We start from the raw sequence: 22,926 nt of genomic DNA on the forward strand, positions 1-22,926 counted from the left end.
AAAAAAAAAAAAAAAAAAAAAAAATGGTTCGTGTTGGAATTGAACACACAACCACCAGGTTTCCCGTAACATGATTAGTTTTTTTTTTTTTTCTAATTTGCATAATGAATTTTTCAAATATTTTTGTCTATTTAAAAAAAAGTGCGTAAGTTATGGAAATGGTAACTATGAAAAATCGATTATAAATTTAATTGTACATTTTTAGACAAAAAAATAAACTCTCTTGGCCCACGGCCCATTTTTGACACCATGACCAAGCGTAATATTAACCTGCAGTGTATATATACAAAGAATTTTTTTATAGTAAGACCAGAGTTGACTAACTGGTACTTGGTGTGGTACTAGGTTTATCGCATTTATGGCTTAGGGCCGCGGTTTACCTCCCTCCGTCTAGTCATGCTGGATCAGGAGTAGTAAACTCAGCGATCGTGGGTTCGATTCCCACACGGGGCAAGTTTTTTTAAATATTTTTTTACATTTTTTTTTAAGGTCGTGGGTTCGATTCCCACACGAGCCAGTTTTTTTTAAATTTTTTTTTTTTAAGGCAGTTTAGTTGATGGTATGAATAGCAAACATGGAGGTTGTGTGTTGGATTCCCACATGAACCAATTTTTTTTTCTTTAAGGCAGTTTACTTAATTGTGGATAATAAATGTATTGTACTCGTTGATGACGTCACGAATAACAACAAAAAACAACGTGTCATGTTCGAGCCTAGGCCATCATGGAAGCTCAACGGTTCCTGTGTAATTCATGTTGAGCCAACTGCAGACGAAAAGGTTACAATCTTTTCAGAGATAAGCTGGAAGAAAGTTTTAGACAGTGCCCATCAATGAAAGGATTTTAATACTGAGGAATGGAAGTTAGCGAAGTCCTCGGCTTGCTTCCGTTTTTCTTCAACCGTCGCTTCCAACCGTCTAGACGCATCTAGCCTAAAGAGGGCCTACATAGCAGGTCGAGATCCATGGAAAGTCGTATATAAAGATGTGGGTTACCCACATCTTTATATTTGCACAAGTAATTAAAATTGTTTATTGAGCAGACTAATCACACTGATAAACAATTGTACTACATTCGGCTGATGCATGTCTACGCATGTCCGGCAGGGGGTACAAACCAAGGGGTCGTTTAGAGCCGGGGAATAAGAATCCCCAGTAGGAGTAATGGGTACGTGTTTTATAGCTTAGTATGGCCAATGGCGTATCTAGTGTGTCTAGGGAACCCTGATGAAAAGGTTATTTGTTCTGGACTTTAGACCTATTCACTTATTTGTCTCGGCCTATGATAAATTTCCTTAGTACAGTATTTTTGTCTATTTCCATATGTCGGTACTTAGGCAAAACTTCCAGAGCAACTAGTAGAAACTACAAAAGTTATGTTGTAAATTGAAGTCTGCAGAAGTTCCTGCCCTGCAACCTCTAACTGAACATAAGTGTTTGCAATTATTGTGTGGAGAACAGAACAGTCATATATTTTGTTAAAATCGTGGAACATTCAGATGGCAGCAGATCAATCGTAATCAGGGGATAACATTCGTCTATGCACGAAAAAAATCATACTGTGCTCTCTTTCCCCTCTACACTCTTTAAACTATTATCAATTAAAAGACACAAATTGGGAGGTAATTTGTTACTGAAATATTGTTTGGTTAATAACTGCACAACAAACAAATGTAAACAATAAAACCAAGCAATTACCTGTAATTTCCGATTTTATTTTTAAGAATTATAAAATCACACATACTCTTGATAATATATTAAGTACATTATTCAACAGGTTCCACAAATAAGTTGTAACTAATGTTACCTCTCTGAAATTCTAAACAATCTACTAGGGGTAACGCCAGGATTTGCCTGACGGTGGGGACGAGGTCCCCGACGGGTTAGCCGACGAGGGGTCAGATTTCAAAGTGGGCGTTGTCGAGCTTCGATTAAAATGTTTCAAAAGTGGTCCAGGGGCTTAGCGAAAATGTTTCAAAGGCTTATTTAATAGATTTTAGAGTCTACTAATAATGTAGAAAATACACATAATTTTTTTTCTCTCCCCCGACGAATTGTGCTTTTTCCCCCCAACATGGGGGGGGGGGGGGCTGGGGCCAGCTCTCACCGCTATCTATATATGCCCACCGCTGGCGCCACCCCTGCAATCTATTCTGTTAATAAATGTTTGAATAACTTCTTGTGGTTTCTTATACATTGACATCAACAACACTAATTGACATCATTCACAGCTTAACAAAATGCATGCTGGGTATAACAATAAGATACTGTAGTTTTTTCCAATGATTTCACACGAATTAAATTAGAATCCATAGAATCGCGTCAGCTGACGGACGTCAGATGCATTGTGAATGCCTGGCTTTATATTATACTAGTGAAGAAGTTCTTAAATAGTATCCAACGAGGTGACTACTTTTCTCAATTTTTTTTCGATATCAAAACACAAAAAGATTTAAACAAAAACTGATAGTTTGAACGAGCCTCAGTCTTTGCTGATCTGAATTCTTAACAATTTTGGAAAAAAAGAAAATAAAAAGTGGAATTAAAATTGAATTCAACAAAATTTGTTGTTGCATCGGGTCTGTACGAGAAGGCTCTGCGTCTGGGTTAGTCGCGTCGTACAATATTCAACATGTTTAATATTCTCATGACCTAACAACTGTCCTCTGCGATAAATTGCGTCGGGCAGCTTTGACGCTTTATGAGTTGGCCTTAACAGTTAAAAATCCGAATCTGCCAATCATGAGAAGCAAAAGGTTTACATTTCAACAAACTTATTTATTTGCTGTTTAATTCTTTGTAAACAGCTGTAACATACAGTGGCCTGCTGTACAATTGTGTAAATGACAATTCAGTCAGCAATGTACAAATTAGCCTGATCATCAGGGCATAGTCTTTAGGTTTAGAATTATTATATTAAACATTTTTAGTATAATAATCTATAACACAAGTGTCTCAAATACAGACCTTTCATGTCTGTGTTTGTGCCACAGACTCAACAAGACAAAAAATCATAGAGGGCTGCGTCGTATGACATTGTTTCAAACAAATACAGTAAATGTTATAATAACATAACATCATTTAACACGGCCCCAAGCAGTAGCTGTTTGTCTAGGTGCTGAGGAAGCAGATGCAGCAGCTAAGGATGGAAAGTCAGTGTTTTTGCTACAAATGTCCATATGGGAACTCAAATCCTTCTGTAACAAGACTTGGCCACAGCTATTGCACATTGTGTTCTCATTCTGTCCCTGACCACTCCATACCGATGACCCTTTCTTCTTGATTGACAACACCTTTTCCCCTGTATTTTTTGCAAGAATCTTATAGTCATTATTTACTAATAATAATTCTTGCTGTTTTTCGGTATCAGGTAGAAGGGAGACTAAATCTGGGAATATATTTTGGAAGTTGTCTTTACCAAGTAGCCCACTGCAGTTTTCATAGTAGTCCTTGCCAGACAGGTTCCCCTGACGGAACTGACCTGACAATCTTTTGAATTTATTGAATCCATCAACGTCGTAGTTTAAATGTGTTCGAATTTTATCAATTAGATCCATATTTCTTTGTTTAAAGTTACTAGGCTCGACAAACACAGAGGCAACTGAGAATCTTGGGGGTGGGTTAAAAGTTGATCCCTTATCAAATCCTGGAGGTGGGATTGTTGTTGGCAGTGACAATCCTGGTGGATATCTTTTAGGAATCGAATCAGTTGCCTGTAGTGGAAAACCTGGTGGCATTCTAGTTCTTGTTGAATCAGAATCAATGTCTGATGCTTTAGAATCTGTCTCTTATACACATCTAGATGTGTATAAGAGACAGTTTCAAAGGCTTATTTAATAGATTTTAGCCTTGCTCATTTTGCAGGACATGCACTTATTAACTTGAGCATAGAATTTACTTAATTTTAAAATGTGTACCCTTTAATACAATGGATAACGATAAAAACAATAAAACACTTTGAATGACTAGAAGTGTTTCTAAACAATGTTTAAATAAGTACTAATTCTATGTTTAAGTCAATTTCAAAAATGATTTTGCTTTTTTGTATTTTACATGGGACAATTATTTTTGGTCTAAAAACAAAGAACAGTAGTAGATGGGAGGTGTGAGGATACGAAAGCATTGATATAAAAATATTATACTATAGAGATACAAACAGAACAGGACAGCATGACAAATGGTCAAAAAAATACCCCCTAAATTTTAAAAGTATAATACCACTAATCCACATACATCCACAAAAATACACACACACTTCAATCCAAAGTAAACTGTTCCTCTTGGAACCAAAAAGTTTTAACATGTTCCATTCAATTTTTAAGGATAAAAAGTTATCAACATCCTTCTTTCCAAAGAAAAACATAATATTTTCACTGAGCTGTCGTTGCCTGCATATTAAAGATTCAAGATTTTATTTATTGTCCAAAAATGGAAATACTATCATCATTTATTTGACAAAAACGTGTGACATGCCTAAATATGGTCATGATGACATCACATCATGACCATATATAGGCACATCATGACCATATATGGGCATTTGAATCTCACCTTGACGTTGTCTACGCAAAGGTTACAGTAAAAAAGTTCATGGTTCCGCCGCATGTGTTCTTCCAGGAGTTTGAGTGATTTAAACTGGTTTACATCCTTCGGGCATTTAGGACACTTATGACTGAGGTAGTCTTCAAACTCGCTCTTCATCCACCCAGAAGCAAAACGGATTCCAGCTTTTTTATTGGACAGGAATTTATGGCTAATTATACTTGCATAAGGGTGCACCTTCTTGACAAACAACACCTACAATATAGAAAAATAAATAATTCGAATAAATGATGGCATGTAATTTATAAAAAGCTTACTATTATGCAAAATGTGCTTTTAGACCACAATATTAGGGATTGGCAATTAATATAACATTATTTGGATAGGCAAATTATTAATTTTTTTAAATTTTCTTTTTTTTTCCCCTGACGGGGAAGATTCCCCTGCCCCTACTGGTGCCACTGCTGTGGGGACACAAAGGTGAAGTGGAGGATCTATGACAAAGTAAAAGGGTGGGATGCTAGCTCGCACAATAAGCTGATTTTAACTACTTGAGCATGACTTTTTTGCTTCAATTCAAACATTTACAATGGGGGTGACTATGGCACGAGTATGGGTACCCCCTCCCCACACAGCCACCAGATACGCCACTGAACAATTTTGAGAAAACAATATCTTGCACTCAATGCAAATTGGTGCTACGGAAAGTTATAGTTACTGAACTTGAAAAGTCTGCAATCTGGTCACTGAACTAAAGGAAAGCAATGAAAGCAAGTCTAGAAAATATTAAGATCTTAAAAATAAATACATTCATTTTAAGTGTTACTTCTATGAAATGAAACAACAAAACTAAATTTATGTATTAGCTTTTACAAAAGTTAAAGGTTAAAGATTATTTATTTATATCGTGCAAAATACGAGAGTCTATGTGCAGAACAAATTGGGCAGATGTGGAAAATAAAAAAGAAAATCCAAGCCAGCACCCAAAGCACAGTATGGGGTACGCCCAAGTCGCTCTGCAGGGATCTATCAAAATGTACCCTGTCCAGTACCAGTTGTCTCTCGGCCATCCCAGGACTTAGGAACCTCCTATCCTGATAAACTACAAAAAAGCTAGCTGGCAAGGAATGGAAAAGGGGACATCAAAGAGAACGAAATAAGCACATTTTTAAACGAGATTTAAACAAAGAGATGGATGTCAACTTACGAAGTTCTTAAGGAAATGCTGCACATTTTTATATTATGATAATCTCAGCAATCCACTTCAACCTGGTTATCTGGTTATATCACTTTAGGAGAGCCCAAATATTGTAATTCATTTGTTAATATTAAAAATTAATGTTTTTAAAACTCGATGGAAAATAGTGTTTATTCAGACAACAAATGTACTGCATCAACATAGGTGAATCATATTGGGTTTTCCCAGTTGTTACAGTAAATGGGAAATTCCATTCTCAAAGAATGTCGTCAACAATAGGTCCTGCATTCACTGAGGTTTACAGCAACAATTTTTGCCAAATGGTCAAATAACCCCTATAAAAGGTGACACTTAATTTTGTTATCACTATATCACAACAACTACAGTTCTCAAAGTAAGAAAAATTCATTCAACTTCATATTTTAACACCTTTTGAGCAATAAACCAGAATTTTTTTCCCTGAATCCTTAGAGAAAACGTTGGTACAGGCCTACAGTACTGTACTGCATGTGTTACTTCATATAAACCAATCTTGTCAATTTCGACCCTTAACCATGGTGATTGTCATTTCCTTTTTTTTTGTGTACTTTATATAAAATTCTAATACATACCACAACAGGCTCTATTAATTCTATGTCGTTACTCTATTCATGCTACATTAATTCAGTAGAAAGCTCATATATAAATAAAAGGAATATTTGGTCATTAACACTGCATCATGAAATAATATTGGGAACATTTTATCATTATTATTTTATTATTTATATCATCTATACAGCGCCTTTTCTTTGTAGATACAAAGCGCTTCTTTTACCCTGGTCATTCATTTCAATTTCAATTCAATTTCAATTTCAATTCAAGTTTTATTGTCAAACACAGTGAGAACATGGTTTGAAATTCTTCTTGTTTGTTCACAGTTAAAATGTAAGTTAAAACAAGACACAAAAGATAAAATCACAGAGGAAACAGCAAAACTGTAAAAACAATAAAAGTCTGCTAAAAGGTTAAAAAGGCTAAAAACCGATTTTAGAGTCTACTAATATGTAAAAAATACATATAATTTTTTTCTCCCCGACGCATTTTGCTTTTTTTCCCTGACGGGGAGGGAGCCACCTCTCCCCGACGCCCTGGCTCCCGGCCCCTCGCTGCCACCCCTGTATAACGGTCTTAGAACGTAATAGCTAAAATTAGTCTTAAAACAACAGAATCACTACAGTACACAGTATTGTATCGGGGCCTTCGGTACTTGGACCCTCATCGGTAGGAACCAGTGTTAGGGTGACAAGCGTATGCCCTGGATTAGGCCTGCTCGAATATAAAAACGCGAATGAAAAAATAGGGGATAAAATTGAAAGGTAAACCTTAAGCATATGTCATTTTAAAATTTTAAGTTCAAGTCATTTACAGGCTAGGCCCCTCTCATTCATAGTACTAACTATCATACACCCCAATCAGAGATGAGATGTGTATAAGAGACAGCCCATACAGTGGTGGTTTGATGAAATTGGGAGGGCATAACATGTACCATACAGGCCTGTATGGTCTACCTACGAGCCCGATAAGACAGGTGATACAGGAGAAGCAATGCAGATAAAGTACCTTGCTCAAGGACATAAGCAAAATGTACAGTACAGCGAGGGACTGAAACCCTGACCTTTAGGTTTATTTTTTTTAAATAAATAAATAAAAAACTATTGTTGTTTTAATCACATTTGTGCTGATTTCAAATAAATGTATTGTATTTACATTGAAAATTGTTGCTATAAATTAGTTATAATTCTACTTAGCTGATTCTTATGTCGATAAAAATAAAATTATAAAGAATTTATGTCATCATTGTATGAAAACATGCCAAAAACCCCTATTATAGGGAACAATTTTGCATTTATTTTTAGGGAACACCCCTATTAAGGCGACACTTTTTTTGGTCCAGAAGGTGTCCCCTTAATAGGGGTTCTACTGTATTCTAAGCACCAAGCCTCGGCCCAGCCGTGCCAGGAACTGATCTAACAAAGCCTGGCAAGAAGTTGATATTTAAATTTCCTATGTTTTTATTAAACATGTCACTATCTATTCTATTACTGACAACATTTAGTATTAAAACTGCGTATTTACTATTATATCAATGAAGCTGTTTTTAAAAAAAACATGTTCCTCTCACTCATCGGTAACCTCATGAGAAAGACTGCCTGAGCCTTCCATATGGTTTGCGGCCCAAAATTGGGCTCTGTCTGAATTGGCGAAACGTCGTTCTACAGTGTATACTGCATCACTAAATCAGAATTAAAATCATGAGACCACAATTAATTATTGTGCAACTACTACAGTACTTGTATTTTTTGTATGTTGCATATTGAATTATATTATTTTATTAAATTTATTAAACACCCCACACTCTACTGATTTATTGAAAATGTTTTTGTTAAAGCTAAATTCTACCTGGTAATATATATTATACACGATTAGATCATTAGTTACAAGTAATCTGAATGAATTTGATTGAATAGCCACCTAGGCAGGCCTTAAATTTCTAGCTAGGTCCTACACATAGCAGCTGAACATACCGTCCCCATTTCGTTTCGACAAACGGAGCAGTACTTTTGCTCGCAGAGAACCCTCATTCGTGTCGAACATTTGGTGCAAATCGGATGATCACAAGGGCCTATGGCAAACAGCTTTGCGTCTTGACAGCAGAGGACACACGTTGACGATATACTATCAGTAGTTTTGGACATTGTAAAGTATTCTCAGATTACAACTTTTTGAATGAATTAAAATGATTCTAAACAGACAAAGAGTTTCAAATGCACTTCGGTATTTATCGAGCCACACCACACGTTGCACAACTCCTGACAATCAAAGAGTTAACAGACTTACGTCATAGTTTGCCAGAAATAGAATTGACATCAACAACCAACAAATAAAATGGTATACAGTAGTTTCGGGGTCAAAAAATATAATATTGTTCATGAAAAATCAAAATAATGACTATCTAATTAAAAGGTTGATGAGATGGAAACATAACTTACTAGAAATACATAAGTAGGGCCTGCTACAACAAAGATTCATTATCTTTAACAGTAACAACACTTTCTACTTATCAGCATGTTTACCTGTAATTAGGCCTAGTAAATAAATAGCAAAAGGTCTCCCTCTAATTTTAACCCCTCTAATTAAAGACCACAAAAGACAGCTTTTTTGTGGCTATATTATCGCTGCCACTCCAATTACAAAGACTTACCCAAACGCCCAACATATTTTAAGGGGCTCGCGAGTGGTCTTTTTATAAAGACCATGGTTTTGGCAGACCAAACTGAAATATTTACGTACACTGCGAGTCATTTGACTAGGGGCAGGGGGACAGGGCGCTGACTAGAGCCTGTCAGGGTCCCAGAATAAAAATCACTGGTGCGTTTAGAGGCGGTTTTTTTTTTTTTGCTTTTAATGGCCCAAAAATATTTCAATATTGTATATTACAACTAGAATAAAGATACTATTCAATTCACTTTTTATTTGGTAACCTCCAACAAAAGGTATGCTCAAAATACAGGCACAAAATGAAAAGATAGAAAGGGAAACTCATTTAAAAAAAAACCCTGTCCAAGTAATCAAATGTGTTCTTAACTATTTATGTTTGATCGCTTAGCTTCAAAGCACATTTCTGTTATATTTATGTATAATAGACTGAATAAAAAAATGAATCGATTGAGTGTGGAACACTATCAAGGGATCTCCAGGTCAAAAAAAAAAATTATAGTGCAATTTTAATAGATTTATCAAAAAATTATATACATTCTAATTATTTTTAAAAAATAAATCAGTAGTATACATTTATTTTATTATTATTATCATTTTTTTTTATATTTAAATTTAAATTTGTGTTTATTATTTTTATGATGGAGTGCATAGAAGCTTTTTCTTGCATTATGCACTATACACGTGTAACATTATTATTGTTATTTTTATTATTATTATGATTATTATTATTATTAAATTATTATTATTAATAATTATCATTATTATTATTATTAATTATTATTATTGAAACTGAACACGGTCACCGTGTCGACAGCGACGACAATGTCCAGTCGGTTGGATAGAGTATAGGCTAGGCCACGCCTATATCAACGACTACTAATTTCGATAAAAGGAGAGAGAACTCAAAATGGAGGGTCAAGAAGGCGGAGCGTATGGAGGTAGAAAAGCAGGAAAACCGTTCGATCCAATTGAGTATATTAAAAAACCACAAGTAATTCTCAGGTTGATAAGTTGGGTAAGCTTTTTAACATCAGTAAAATGGACACGGTATTAATTTTTATATCATTTCAAATTCTAAGCCCTGGCTGTCTGAACGAGTGTTTATTACTCTAACAAGTTTAAAACACTCGCACACTCAACCCTTGCCTTGCTCACATCAAGGCATATTATATTAGGGCTAGGCCTAGGCTAAGGCCAACATAACCCATGGTACATAATTAAGGGCCTACTAGGATAAAGGCTGAAGATGGTGCAGCAAGCCTAGGCCTATCAAAGAGAAGAGAAAGAAGAAGGGTGCTGTGCAAATCGGTATTTCTTTTAAAGTCTTAAAAAGCATAGGCCTCCTAGGCCCTAGGCCCTAAATTATATTTTTTGGATAAATGTCTTATTGATTCCTCAATTGAGGCTACACAGTAGGCGTAACCATGACATGATATGTCTGAATTTCATTTTACATATTTTTTGCACAATAAAACAATAGCATGTTTCTCACTATTGAGATTGCGATGTTTTTCATAGTTTCCCACCTTGATTTCAATAATTTGCTAAAAAAATAAAAATATATACTTTTTAAATTTTGTTGATTTTTCAACAATTCCTAATATTATTACCTTGTCATATCTAGAAATCATCCATGTAGCTTACGTAGTGTTCGCACAAGGAAACAAAAATTACCAGTATCCTCATTTCCTGATGTATTTTTACTACTGTATGCATCGCAAACATTTTGCCTACCAGTGAAGGGTGCCCACTAGAGTTTCAAGTATGCCAATGTAAGCTATGAAAGGGGTCTTTGTAATTTAATAATTCCTTGACGATATTCTAGCCGGTACCTACCTACCTTCTTACTTTCTTACAGGTGTTTTCAATAATTGTATTTGGGTGTATATCTGCTGAGGGTTATCAGGCCATAGACCACACAAGCAGCGAGAAGCAATGCATGTACAACAACAATCACGGTGCCTGCGGCTACGGAATGTTTGTCGGCATCATGGCTTTCTTGGCTTGTGGAATTTTTCTCGTCATTGATGCCGTGTTTGATAACTTGAGCAATGTAATGAATAGGAAATATGCTGTGATAGCAGACTTGTGCTTTTCAGGTGAGATATTTTCACCAAAATGTCACCAGTAATGGTAATAAATGTAGGTTCAGGTAGGTAGGAACCTATAACTTGCAGCATCATTTCACTGAATTGTGTATGGGCGTTGTCTGTGACTACCTATCGTCTATAAGAGGCTCTTATACACGTAGTAGCTACATGTTCACATCATTCCACAATGAAAGAGGCTGAAATGAACCACTATCGTTGGTGTAACACCCTACTCTTCCAAAAAATGCAATGGGTTCTTTAAAATTCAAGCAATTCACCAGATGTGTACATCTCCATTTAAGTCTTTATCCAAGAAGCCCTGGTTCTACCAACTGAATACTGAACAAGGAGCGCTTCGAATCAAGACCAATATTACTGTAAGACTGTATTAGTAGTGCTCCTGCGTTACGCCTGCCACTTAAATTGTCATAGTTGGGGACTTGCGCATAATCATTTTTGGGCCCTCCCACTTATCAACCTCAAAAACGGTGGTGTGATGATTAACCTGTGATACATCAACAGTACACATGGGCCCTGGCTCTTATACACATCTAGATGCGTATAAGAGACAGCACCTTTGGTTTATTATAACTATTCTCTAATAAGGACTATACACTGTGTGTAGGCCCACCTAACTTAACGTTGTACAGTAAGATGGTTTTGTTTCTGCCAGACGTGTATGACAAAATCCACTTCTTGGTATAGAGAAACCATGGGTACTCAGGGGCTGTTTAAGAAATGTCCGAAAGGAGGACTGACCAAGAGACAAAACTAACCCCCTTTTTTATGTACTATTCAGATTTTTATTTTCCATGGCAAATTTTTTTTTTTTTTTTTTAAATAGCAAATACTAAATGTTTTGAAAGAGGTTCCAAAATATGAGGGGAGGACGTGAAACTGGTAATTGATTTTATTTGGTCTTGTGTGTTGCTATTATTTTTTTTTTTTGTAGGGCTGCTTGGCAGTATTGGCATTCTTGAGGTATAGACAAGGGGCAGAATCCGCCTTTGCTCCCAGCCATGATACAGGAATTCCTCCCTCTAGCACACCATATTCGTCTTACCCTGGACCTCCAGAAGCACCAACCCAAGATTCCTACCAGGATGCCCCTTTCAACCAAACCAAAGATGATGATATATCCCCTTCAACGTATCAAGCGCCTTCCTATTAATGCGTTCTTGATGAGGTATCAAGTAACTGGCAACCATAATTTATTAAGTCTGCCTAAATATGGTCATGATGACATCACATCATGACCATATATAGGCACATCATGACTGCATATGGGCGTACAATAGTTTTTTTTTGTCAAAGAAAATTTGATAGTCTGGACAACGCTTTGTTTGGTCACATACTTATGCATTGATGACAAAAATCTAAAAATATCATAAATTTAATAAGTTGAACAGTAATTGAGATATACCATACAAGCTAGGAACAAGAGTGTACAAATTAATAAATGTTTAATAACAAATGGACACATGTACATAGATAGTGGCAAGTAGTGTTACTGGAATTATTTATGCGTATTAAGCCATAATATTGCTAAATTATTGTAATTGCACATATCTTAATCACAGTTGATTTATTTCAATTTATCTTATATTGATTATCGTATTGACCTTGTTATCAATGTTGTTTATATGAACATGGCGTAAAGCCGGTTTTCCACTAAGCGAATTCATTCACGTGAATCGAAAGAGTCCGTTCACTTCCTGAGCTATGATTGGTGGCGCATTTTTTTTCTTCGCAAAAAGTGGAAACAATTCAAACAACTGATTTCGCTGAAGCAAAAAAACTGATAGAAATGTGATTGTGCATGCACATGAACCAACGCTTTTGATTTGCACGAAAAAATTTGCTTTGTGGAAAACCGGCTTAAAAGAGACTAATATTGTTTTAAAATTTTGTTTAGGTAGGAATACACTACTAGAGTTAATGAGGATTATGTATAGAATGACCATACTGTAGCTAGCTATATGTTGCACTGTTGCAAGGTTTTAAACTCTTCATTGATGATAATCATAATCTGAAATCCATGTTTACTTATCCTAAGTAAAATTGGGCTGGGCCCCTGTACAGGCATGTCAACTGCAATAAGATTGGGCTTACACTGAGAGACAATCCCCTGTTCTGTTCCTGAATAATTTGATGTGTTCATCACCCATGTAGTATACAGAACCCCCTGTGAATTAAATTCTGAAAGAAGCCTTCATAGTTAACCAGCATTTTACAAAGATCCCTTTAATGGAAAAGACCCAAGGACACCAAGACCTACAGGGTTACCACCCACCTAGCCCTGGGGGAACCTAGCTAGCCTAGGCCTAGCCGTGCACCAGTTTTATCCGACTGCACTATGCCACATTTCTAGATGACACATGTTTTATAGTTTTTAATGAAAAATGTGATATATAATAATTTATATCTCAATGGATATATTTTTTTTTTTAAACAACTACTGCTAAATGTTTACAATCCAGAGGATTGAATTTAAATTTTATTTGTTTTTGGCTGTGAATTTAAGGAAAATTCATTTGTCTTTAGATGAAGTTTCTGCTTTTATTAATAACCAACATTGTTGCATGCCTTGTGGTATAAGGATAATGTTACACTGGTTGTTCGCACCAGAATAAATTTGGTAAAAGTTGAGCAGGAAAAAGCGTAGTTTGACCAAAATTTATCCTACATGGATATTGCTTAATAGGGCAGCACCTCTCATGGTAACAACAATAGCATATGGAGATTTGTTATGCTTTAGTTTCTGTGCTTTGTTGTATATTTGGCTACAAGAGCATACTGAAGATTTATATGTTTTTCTGTTGTGTGTATGAAGTGACCGATGGCATTAACAAAGGTGGCTTTTAAAAGTGCATGTTTCATTAAGTACAGTAAAACTGGAACATTAGTTTGATTTTTGTTACTTTTATAGATTTTTAATTTCTATGTTGATGCATGCAATTTAAATACTGCTAGTAAAATTATTAAATATTCATTACACCACATTTGTGGGTATTTGCAAAATTATTTTGTAAATTTCTATCATCATTGATTATTTATTGCTATTAATGTGAAAGAGAATAATTATTGAATTTATTGTTGAATTGTTATTTATGGAATTTTACATATCAGTGCTCCAACTAATCTCATACTAATATTGAAGTATTCAACTGTATTGTTATTTTGTAACCATTTAACCTTCCTTGATGTTATCAAGCAACTAATAAGTATAAAACTACTTAGATATTAAAAGCAGTCATAAATGCTACCATGATGGTCTCTTTCTTGCCAAGTATATACACGAGTTGTGATATTTGTAGTGTTGTTGCATGAACCAAAGAGTATGAAATTGCAAAAGGTCCGACTGCCCTGATTTTGTATGCAGACGTATTGAAACGTTAAAAAAGTACTACCATGATGTAGGGGGCGCCATGTTGGAATTTAAATAGATTTCAAAACTGGAACATGCGTTCTATATAGAAACAGCACGTGTTCGATAAGGACACCCTCTAGTTCATGTTAGTACATTTGAGATAGTATTGATGCTTAAAATGGCCTTGTCAATTTTTAGAGTGACTTTCATAATACAGTATTATACAGTACTTAGTGCAAATCCTGATGATTTTTTGACCTTTTGCAGTATTGTACTCTTCATGAACCCACCACCCCTCATAATGCCTTTGTGTAAGTGTCTATAATAAGCCAAGTGCTCCTTACATGTGTACAATATACTGTAATGTTATTGGAATGTGTTCACACAACTTTTATGATATATGGAGTTGATTGTAGTATTGTAGCATCTTAATTTTCTATCATTAAATGATGCAACAATATTGATATACAGAGTCAAAAATTAGCAAAAGCTGCATTCACATCCGATCTGAATCAAAATTTGGACCATGTTTCTGAACCATGAACGCTAGCATCCCTATACTAACACACCGTTTCGGTTTTCTGCTCCATTTGGCAAGTTTCCGAAAATTCAGATTCAATGTGAATGCACTTGGACCAGGGGCGGATCCCATTTATTTTTTAAAATTAGTACTACTCACTTATCTGTTTTGAATATGTTGTGTGCCCCCCCCCCCAATTTGAAAAAATCAGGATCTGCCCCTGTGGACCTTAACCATGTAAGACTGCACAATGACATAGTCTTTGTCGTTTTGTAGATAACAGTTTTGTCTTTTTCGTAAATGTTACATTAGCCCTACCAAAGTGCAAGTTTTGTGCTGTTGTGTAAATTATTAAAAACAGACATGGCATTAAGAATTGGCATTAGCAGGATGTGTTCTATGTCTAACAGTGGCGTATATAGGGGTGTCTGCTGGTGTCCGACACCCAAATAAAGACTTAAATATTTTGAATTCATTTTTAGGCCAGCAAATTTCATATTGATATGACAATGAGGTGAAGACTAAGGGTTTACACATTGTAATTAACAATGGTTATTATACTCAGTCTTTTTAGGTATATGAAACACATTTTCAAATGTATTGTACACTTCAAATATGTAGTATTATAAAAACAATTGTGACCAAACCAAATACTTATTTTTTCGATTTTAAAATTTATATTTTCACATTGTGTTCTGTGATATGGAAGTACTGTACATATTATTGGTATCAATTACTTCTGTCTTGTAATGGAGATATTTCTTCACGCTTTAAACCGGGTACTCACTGCATTGTACAATGAATCCAACTCCGCTCCCTGCGATGCCCTAGGTGCACTCTGAACAAATCGTCATCTTGCATTCTCCATGGAATCGCGTTGGTCGGCGACTATTGTACGCAGTGTGTGTGTGGCTTAAGTTAGAAGTGATTTCCAGGACTTGGAGAGAATTGTATTTACCTATAGACCTTGACTTTTAGATTGATTTAGTATTATATAACTTTCAAATTTTTTTGTAGCTTCCAATTCTTCCAAATATCTGTTTCATTAACTTTGTTAGTATTTTGAACTTCAATAAATTTCCTCACAATCCAACTGATTTCGCTTATAAATTCATTTAGTGACAATGGTATGGTTTTTCTCAATAGGTTAGATTAAGTTTTGCATTGGCAAACAATTATTATTGTGTGAGTTTTTACTCAACTCAGTTAAATACATGTCTGATTTAAGCTAATATACCAAATAAGCAGCATAAACAATATTGGTCATTAAAATGTATTGGAAAGTTTGGTGAAATATGAAAAAATAAAAACCTCATTCAATTTAAAAATTAAAAAGTAGAATTTTTCAAAATGATCAAGTTTCGCTAAAAGCATCTTACTACAAAAATCCTCAAAATGTTTTTCATGCAGGGAGGCGGCTTATTTATGGGGTATGTTTTGGTAGTTCAAGTGTCATGAATTTAGCTATACTGAATAGTTTTTGTGAAGCATACAAGATTTAATCTAAGTAAAGACCATTAAACTATTGAAAATGCAAAAAATACCTTCTTCAAAAATCAAATATATTCAAATCAATTACTGTATTTCCACCAGATTTACATATTATGTAAAATCAATGACATTAAATAACAGACTACAAGGATCTTAGATAATTCATAATTCGTAATTTTATTTTTCTCAAATAGATGGCAGACAACAAAGGAAAATGTTCCTAGAACAAATAAAATATAAACAATACATACATAATGATAGTTTCAATTAAATTGTAACAGGTTATGAAAAGAGATGAATGTTAATGGCCTGGATGAAGTTGGGAGATAGTTCATGCAGAAATCATTTTGTAAATGATTGATTGTATTTAACTAGTAACTAAACTTTTACAACCAAGTAAGCCCTTTCCCTTGAATATTGGCGCCAAGGTCCCACAAAACGACAAGTTATAAAACACGCAAAAACGTGCTTGACACAAGCATATTTCTGGTCAGTTGTTAAGTATTATTGACACTACGGAAAGGCCCGTTGGTAGTTAATTATAATTTGTAACATACTAAGAGTAATACAATAAAGTTCAAAAACCTATTTCCTGTGAGCTGTCTTTCTGGTGGCAAAACAGAGAAGGGGTAAACCTTCCTCATCTTGGAAGTGGATCAGGTTTCTTTAAAAGGCACACAAGTTGTTTACACTGGGCCTTATCTAAGGGTTCGTTCACAATTAATCAACATTTTCAAAAGTGTACAAACAGTACGGTAGGGGGAGGGGGTAGTCAAATTTGTACACATTTACATATGCATGAATTTGTTAATTCATAATAATATGCAATATTTAAAATAATATATTTTAATGACCAATTATAATGCAACCATCGATATAATATACATTTTTATGTAACCAAGTACAGTAATTTAGTTGACTTCACAAAAAGATGGAGAATAGTTTGTAAAATCAACATTTTTTTACGTACACTTTCAGAGGGGAGGGAGGAGTTACTGAAAAAGAGTAGTTACTGAAAAAGAGTACAGTTTGTACACTTGCGAAAATGCTGATAATGAGAACAACCCCTAAAAAGACTTCACTAACGTGCCGTTGCCCATACCTCCCGACTACTCAACTAACATGAGAGACTACTTGACTGAGTCTCTTATTCAAAGATTATAACCAAGTTTAACAAAATGCTTGAATTAAGTAATGTTATGTAAAACAAAAAAATTTTAAATATCAACAAAACACAAACCATAGAAAATTTATATTCTGTAACTTCAATAATAGTAAATGTTTTAAATAAATGACAATAGTATATTTTATTGGGCAGTTACATTGATTTCTATATATACTTATGTCAAATAATTAGTACTTGTTAAAATTCTACTGCTTATAATATAACTTTAACTCTCAAAAACATTGTTGCCTAACTTACCATAAAACACAGTACTACTAAAAATATGATAAATATCTGATATACTTTTACTTTTGCAAATGAATTCTCTATATTCACCTTTTGTCATTAAGTACATTTTCACAAGTTTTATTTAACAAAGATCAATCAAGGAACTTACACAGCGCCAAAATATATGGATTAAAAAAATGTATATTACAGGTATTTCAACAATATTTGAAGCAAAAGACCCTTTAGCAGAGCTGATTGGTGGTGGTCCACTTAAAAAACTAAAAAAAAAATCAAAAGTTCAAAAGCGCTCGAACAATTATAACCGTCAAAATGCATGTTCTCAATTGTATAGAGAAGAGCACTATAAGTACTTTCAATATTAAGCCTGGTTTCCATAAAATCGCTACACTGTTGCTACAGTGTTTTCAGTGCAATCGTACTGCGTAGCAGTCCCAGACCCAATCAGAAAGGCTTCCTGATTCGACCGACCAATCAGCATCACCGAAAGCTGTCAACGATAGTGTGTAGATATTGTATGGAAACCAATTAAATACGACTTCTAAACCTGCAGCATAAAACCCTGTTCAGACTTTCAAATTTCTTTGACTAAAAACTTTTCTATTCCCATATATAGTCATGATGTGCCCATATATAGTCATGATGTGCCTATATATGGTCATGATGTGATGTCATCATGATCATATCTAGGCATGTCACATGTTTTTATATAATAAATAGATGTGATAGTTTGGACAGAGCTTTAGAACTTTAAATATTCTTAAGCAGCATTTCACACAACTTATAAATCTGCAGCATAAAGTAAAATTAGTAACCAAACATCACTGCAAATTTTATTTGCAAAGTAACTATTGATTAACAACAAAATATGTTAGTAATGCACACACACCTCAAGTGGACACACTTCAAACATAAATTTATAAGCCAGAAACAATTCTGAAAATGGTACATTTTGGGAGTCAATAATTTTGGATTTACTGGATCAATATGCTTTTTATTGAAGATATACTGTTTGCTATGAGTTACATATGAGGCTTGCCATGAAAACAACCACTGTTCTGTCGCTAAATGTTAAACTGAGTATGTGAAAGTATTGTGTACTTTAGTACAGAGAAGCTGTAGTACTTTTACTCATAGCTTTGGCGGTATTAAGTTGATTCCAGTAAATGACCCATCATTTGAAAGCTTATGATGTGGATATTTTCTTGTTTTGCTCACTGATGCTGACTTGCGACTAAACATCTGAATAAGAATACAATTTCCCTGTTCATTAAATAATACTTTTGCTGTATTCTTTTGCATAGACTCTTAAATTGGCTGGTAAACAATTTAATAATTTTTATAGTAAAATATCTGTCAGCAAAAATATTTGTTTTGATCTGTTTCTACTTGGAAGTTAAGATATTTGATCTTTTTAAATGATGTGTTCATCATTTCAATTGATTTTTTTAGGTTTTCCAAATATTTTTGTTAGGGAGTATATTTTTAATATTATAATGATATTGATATAGTAAATGTGCAGTGTTATATATAATTTCACTATGTTGACCATTATGAATAAATTAATTTTGAACTTTAAACATTTTGAGGAGCATTGCAACAAGGAAGCACAGATACATGCTAAAAGGCAAAATGATGGTCACATTGCATCATTTCAAATTTACACCAATATTATGTTGTAAGTTAAAAAAATTAAGTAAATCTTAAAATATAAGTACTTGGTATGCATTTTCTAAGTTTGAAATACTGAACGGATAACACATCACACAAACTATAATAAATATCATTTCAAATACTAAAATCATATCTGCTCAAGACTGGTAACTTAACTTTTAAAATGAATGTGAAATAATAGCAGGAATGATTTTTTTTTTCTTATAAGTAAATAAGTGATTCCTGTAAATATTAGAAGTTTTTTTCAAATATTAGTCTTTATTTTAACAATTTTGGAAGTTGAATTATTTTACAATAAATATTAAAATTTTCTCATAATTTGATATTCTATAAATTGCACATACTTTACAAGTAATGGTTCGATTTTCTACCAATAAATAGTTAACAGTACTTTATTTTAAGTTGATATATGTCTTTTGTTAATAAATACATCTGTATTAATAAATACAGATGAAAAACATTTATCATCTTTAAGGAAACTAGTAATTTATTTATTTATTTATTTATCTAAGAGCTCTTGGGGAGAACAGTCCCGGCCCTAGTACTAATGTTTTTAGGTTAGGGAGGAGGGGGGGGGGGGGGGTCACTTAAATACCATCCCCTCTGCCCACTTTCCTGGCATTTACATGGGCTTATATTCTTCAGCAGGCCCCATGACTTGTTGTTATGCCACTGATTTATTATCTGGAATGAAACAGCCTTAAAAATTTCCAAAAGTTTCTGCTTAAAATACATTAAATGGAAGGACATTAAAATGTAAATTTCAACAAATTTTTATAAGAAAATATATATTATATTTATATATATATTTGGTAAGAAATAATAGTCAGCCATATATGTCTATAAAGTTTCATTGAATACACATTTTATTCTGTCATAATTTTGGACAATGCTCATATACTAAAAAAAAAACCATTTAAGTAGTAGTGTGTAAAATGTGGAGAGTTAATATCATCACATAAAAATTGCATAGTTTAGAGCAATACTTTTTTTTGAGGAGATTGAATTTTGAATTGTTAAAAAGCACATCAGTATTGTCGTGTCTTCTATATGAAGCTGCTATATGAAGTTAATTTAGATAGTTCTTGGAACCAATGAATGATTAATCAAACCCAACAAATAACAATCTTAAAGTAAAGAGGCTGCTTCTAAATTCTCTTTAATCACTGTATTAATCCACTTCAAGAAAACATAAAGACAGGAGGGAATTGTGTGTTGTGAATGTGATCCAAATCTCCTATAAAGGTTTAACCTGTTGAAGGGCTATACTCAAGAGGTTCCATTTCTGGCTTACTTTCTCTATACATACTCAAAACATACTGAATAATGGATGAACATTGCTGCTTAAACTATGCAGTGCATGCAAGTATGGACTTAATGCACCGATTAATGCTATAAAGGCTTTTATTCCAGGCAAGCTCACAAACTATTTAACAATTATCATTCAGATGCCATGGATAATTACAATTGATTTTAATGCTAAGCTTATAGAAAGGAAAGTTTATTAAGTAATGGACAAAGCGGGATGAAACAGTCTTAAATATACTTTAGTTTTATATGGTTTTATCACCATAAAATTAACTGTCTTCTAGAAATAATGTACAAGAAGCTCACCTATCAAACCTAAAAAAAAGATTAAATTTGCTTGTTCTTTTGAAATTTCAGCAACTAGAGTTAGCTAATCCCAATTATTCTACACCTGCCAACTCTCACACATAATGCGCAAGCCTCACGCATGAGCATCCACTTCTTACATCTCCCGCCTATGTTGTACTATTACTGTATTATCTCACATTTCATAACAATTTTATAAAAGATGACATTTATAGGTCATTACAACCTAAAATTCATAAAAATTAGTGAATTCGTCATTAAAATGTGAATACAGGCCAAATAAATTTCTTAACGAAGCTATACCAAGCTACCGATGACTGTAATTAGTACCACTACCGTACATTTTTTTTTAAATAACTTAAAGGGCTCTCTATTTTGTGATATCTAGATTGAGGGTGCTATATCATCAGGCGCCAACAATGTTGGAAGGTATATTAGTTGCATACAGTATTTTATTCCGATAAAGCATTCAATTATTCAAAATAAAAATTTTGTAAGGAGCAAATTTACTGAATACAAAATGTGTATTGATAATTCATTAATTTCATTTATAATAATTCTCTATCTTTTCAATTCATTTACTAGCCACTTCAGTGAACTCTGACTTCTCTCCGTCTACTGTAGGTGTGTAACTTCACCCACCAGAACTAGTGAGTATCCATGAAGGTGTAGCCCGATCTAGTACACATTGGGGACAGTCCTCAAGGCTTGTACCCTTTTTACATTCAATGAATGTGCATTACCATTAATTAATATGGGTTTAAAAATATATTTACAACAGACCTTCTTTGTTATACTCATGCTTTTTTTTGTGTGTGTCCAACATTTGTATGCTTGTGCAAGTTGCTTACAAAAATGATCAGGAAAAATTAAAAAAAACCGAATTCCTGATGGGTGCATCGTATAAATGTCAAGTGTACCTTGTTATGTGACAGAATGAAGGATATAGAATTTTATTAGTTTAGATTAGCGGTTAGGAGTTTTCAACACCTGCCAACTATGTTATTGCAACCTTTGTATATAGAGTGGTCTGTGATGAGGTTTTTATAACTTAGATCTAAAGGTAGGCAATTAATAGTTTTGTCTTTCCTTGTTTATTGCATTATTTCAAAATTGACTTACTTTTTATGCATACACGGCATACATATTGTATATGTGCATCAACGTTCAAGTACATGATGTAGTGTATGTACTGTAGCCTTATAGTTTTTATTTATTTATTTCAAAAATATGTTGTGAAGGACGTCCATTCAGCCTGAGCTCATTAAGTGTACAGCCAAAAACAACAACTACAGTAGAATCTCCTTTGGGACATTAAGGGGACACCGATTTTAAGGGGACAATTTTAGCCACGAAACAAGGGAAAGTATATGTTTTAACACTACCTGTATGCGGCTAACCCCTGCTTTGGGACCCCAATTTTTTGGCCCTGAGTATGTCCCCTTAAAAGGGGTTCCACTGTAGCAAGGAAGTTTATACCTCCTTGACTGTAGTAATCATCAACCTATTTGATATCAATCATATTCCATACCCTATTCAATATCAACTTGGAAGTCTTCAAATAGTGAATTAATTGAAACTGGATATGAAAATGTTATTTCACTCTAGAGCGCCTTACAATGAAGGTAAATCAAATTACTATGAAAACGGGTTAGTTGACGCCATTTAAAACATTGCCCTAAGGAATGCACAGTACAGTGGGTGTACAAACCGTGCCATAATACTGCTAATCCTACCTGCCACAATAGCCTCAATTAGTT

At 34.1% G+C, this 22,926-nt stretch overlaps 2 protein-coding genes across 2 annotated transcripts; one reads left to right on the plus strand and one right to left on the minus strand.

The window, feature by feature from the left end:
- Positions 1-2,065: 2,065 nt before the first annotated feature.
- On the minus strand, positions 2,066-8,610 carry LOC117110546 (E3 ubiquitin-protein ligase ZNF598-like). Its single transcript, XM_033253295.1, has 3 exons — positions 8,303-8,610; positions 4,550-4,795; positions 2,066-3,783 (listed from the first exon to the last, which is right to left on the minus strand). Exons 1-3 carry the CDS (start codon positions 8,471-8,473, stop codon positions 3,076-3,078), a joined length of 1,125 nt encoding a protein of 374 aa, XP_033109186.1. The 5' UTR covers positions 8,474-8,610; the 3' UTR covers positions 2,066-3,075.
- A 1,255-nt stretch (positions 8,611-9,865) lies between these two features.
- LOC117110547 (synaptogyrin-2-like) lies at positions 9,866-14,368 on the plus strand. The gene is made up of 4 exons (XM_033253296.1): positions 9,866-10,011; positions 10,855-11,095; positions 11,357-11,463; positions 12,039-14,368. The coding sequence occupies exons 1-4, from the start codon at positions 9,904-9,906 to the stop codon at positions 12,255-12,257; spliced, it is 675 nt and encodes a 224-aa protein (XP_033109187.1). The 5' UTR covers positions 9,866-9,903; the 3' UTR covers positions 12,258-14,368.
- The last annotated feature ends 8,558 nt before the right edge of the window (positions 14,369-22,926 follow it).

This window comes from Anneissia japonica, unplaced genomic scaffold, assembly GCF_011630105.1.
Source record: "Anneissia japonica isolate Jap-2015-1 unplaced genomic scaffold, ASM1163010v1 scaffold287738_len211916_cov219, whole genome shotgun sequence".
Taxonomy (NCBI): Eukaryota; Metazoa; Echinodermata; class Crinoidea; order Comatulida; family Comatulidae; genus Anneissia; species Anneissia japonica.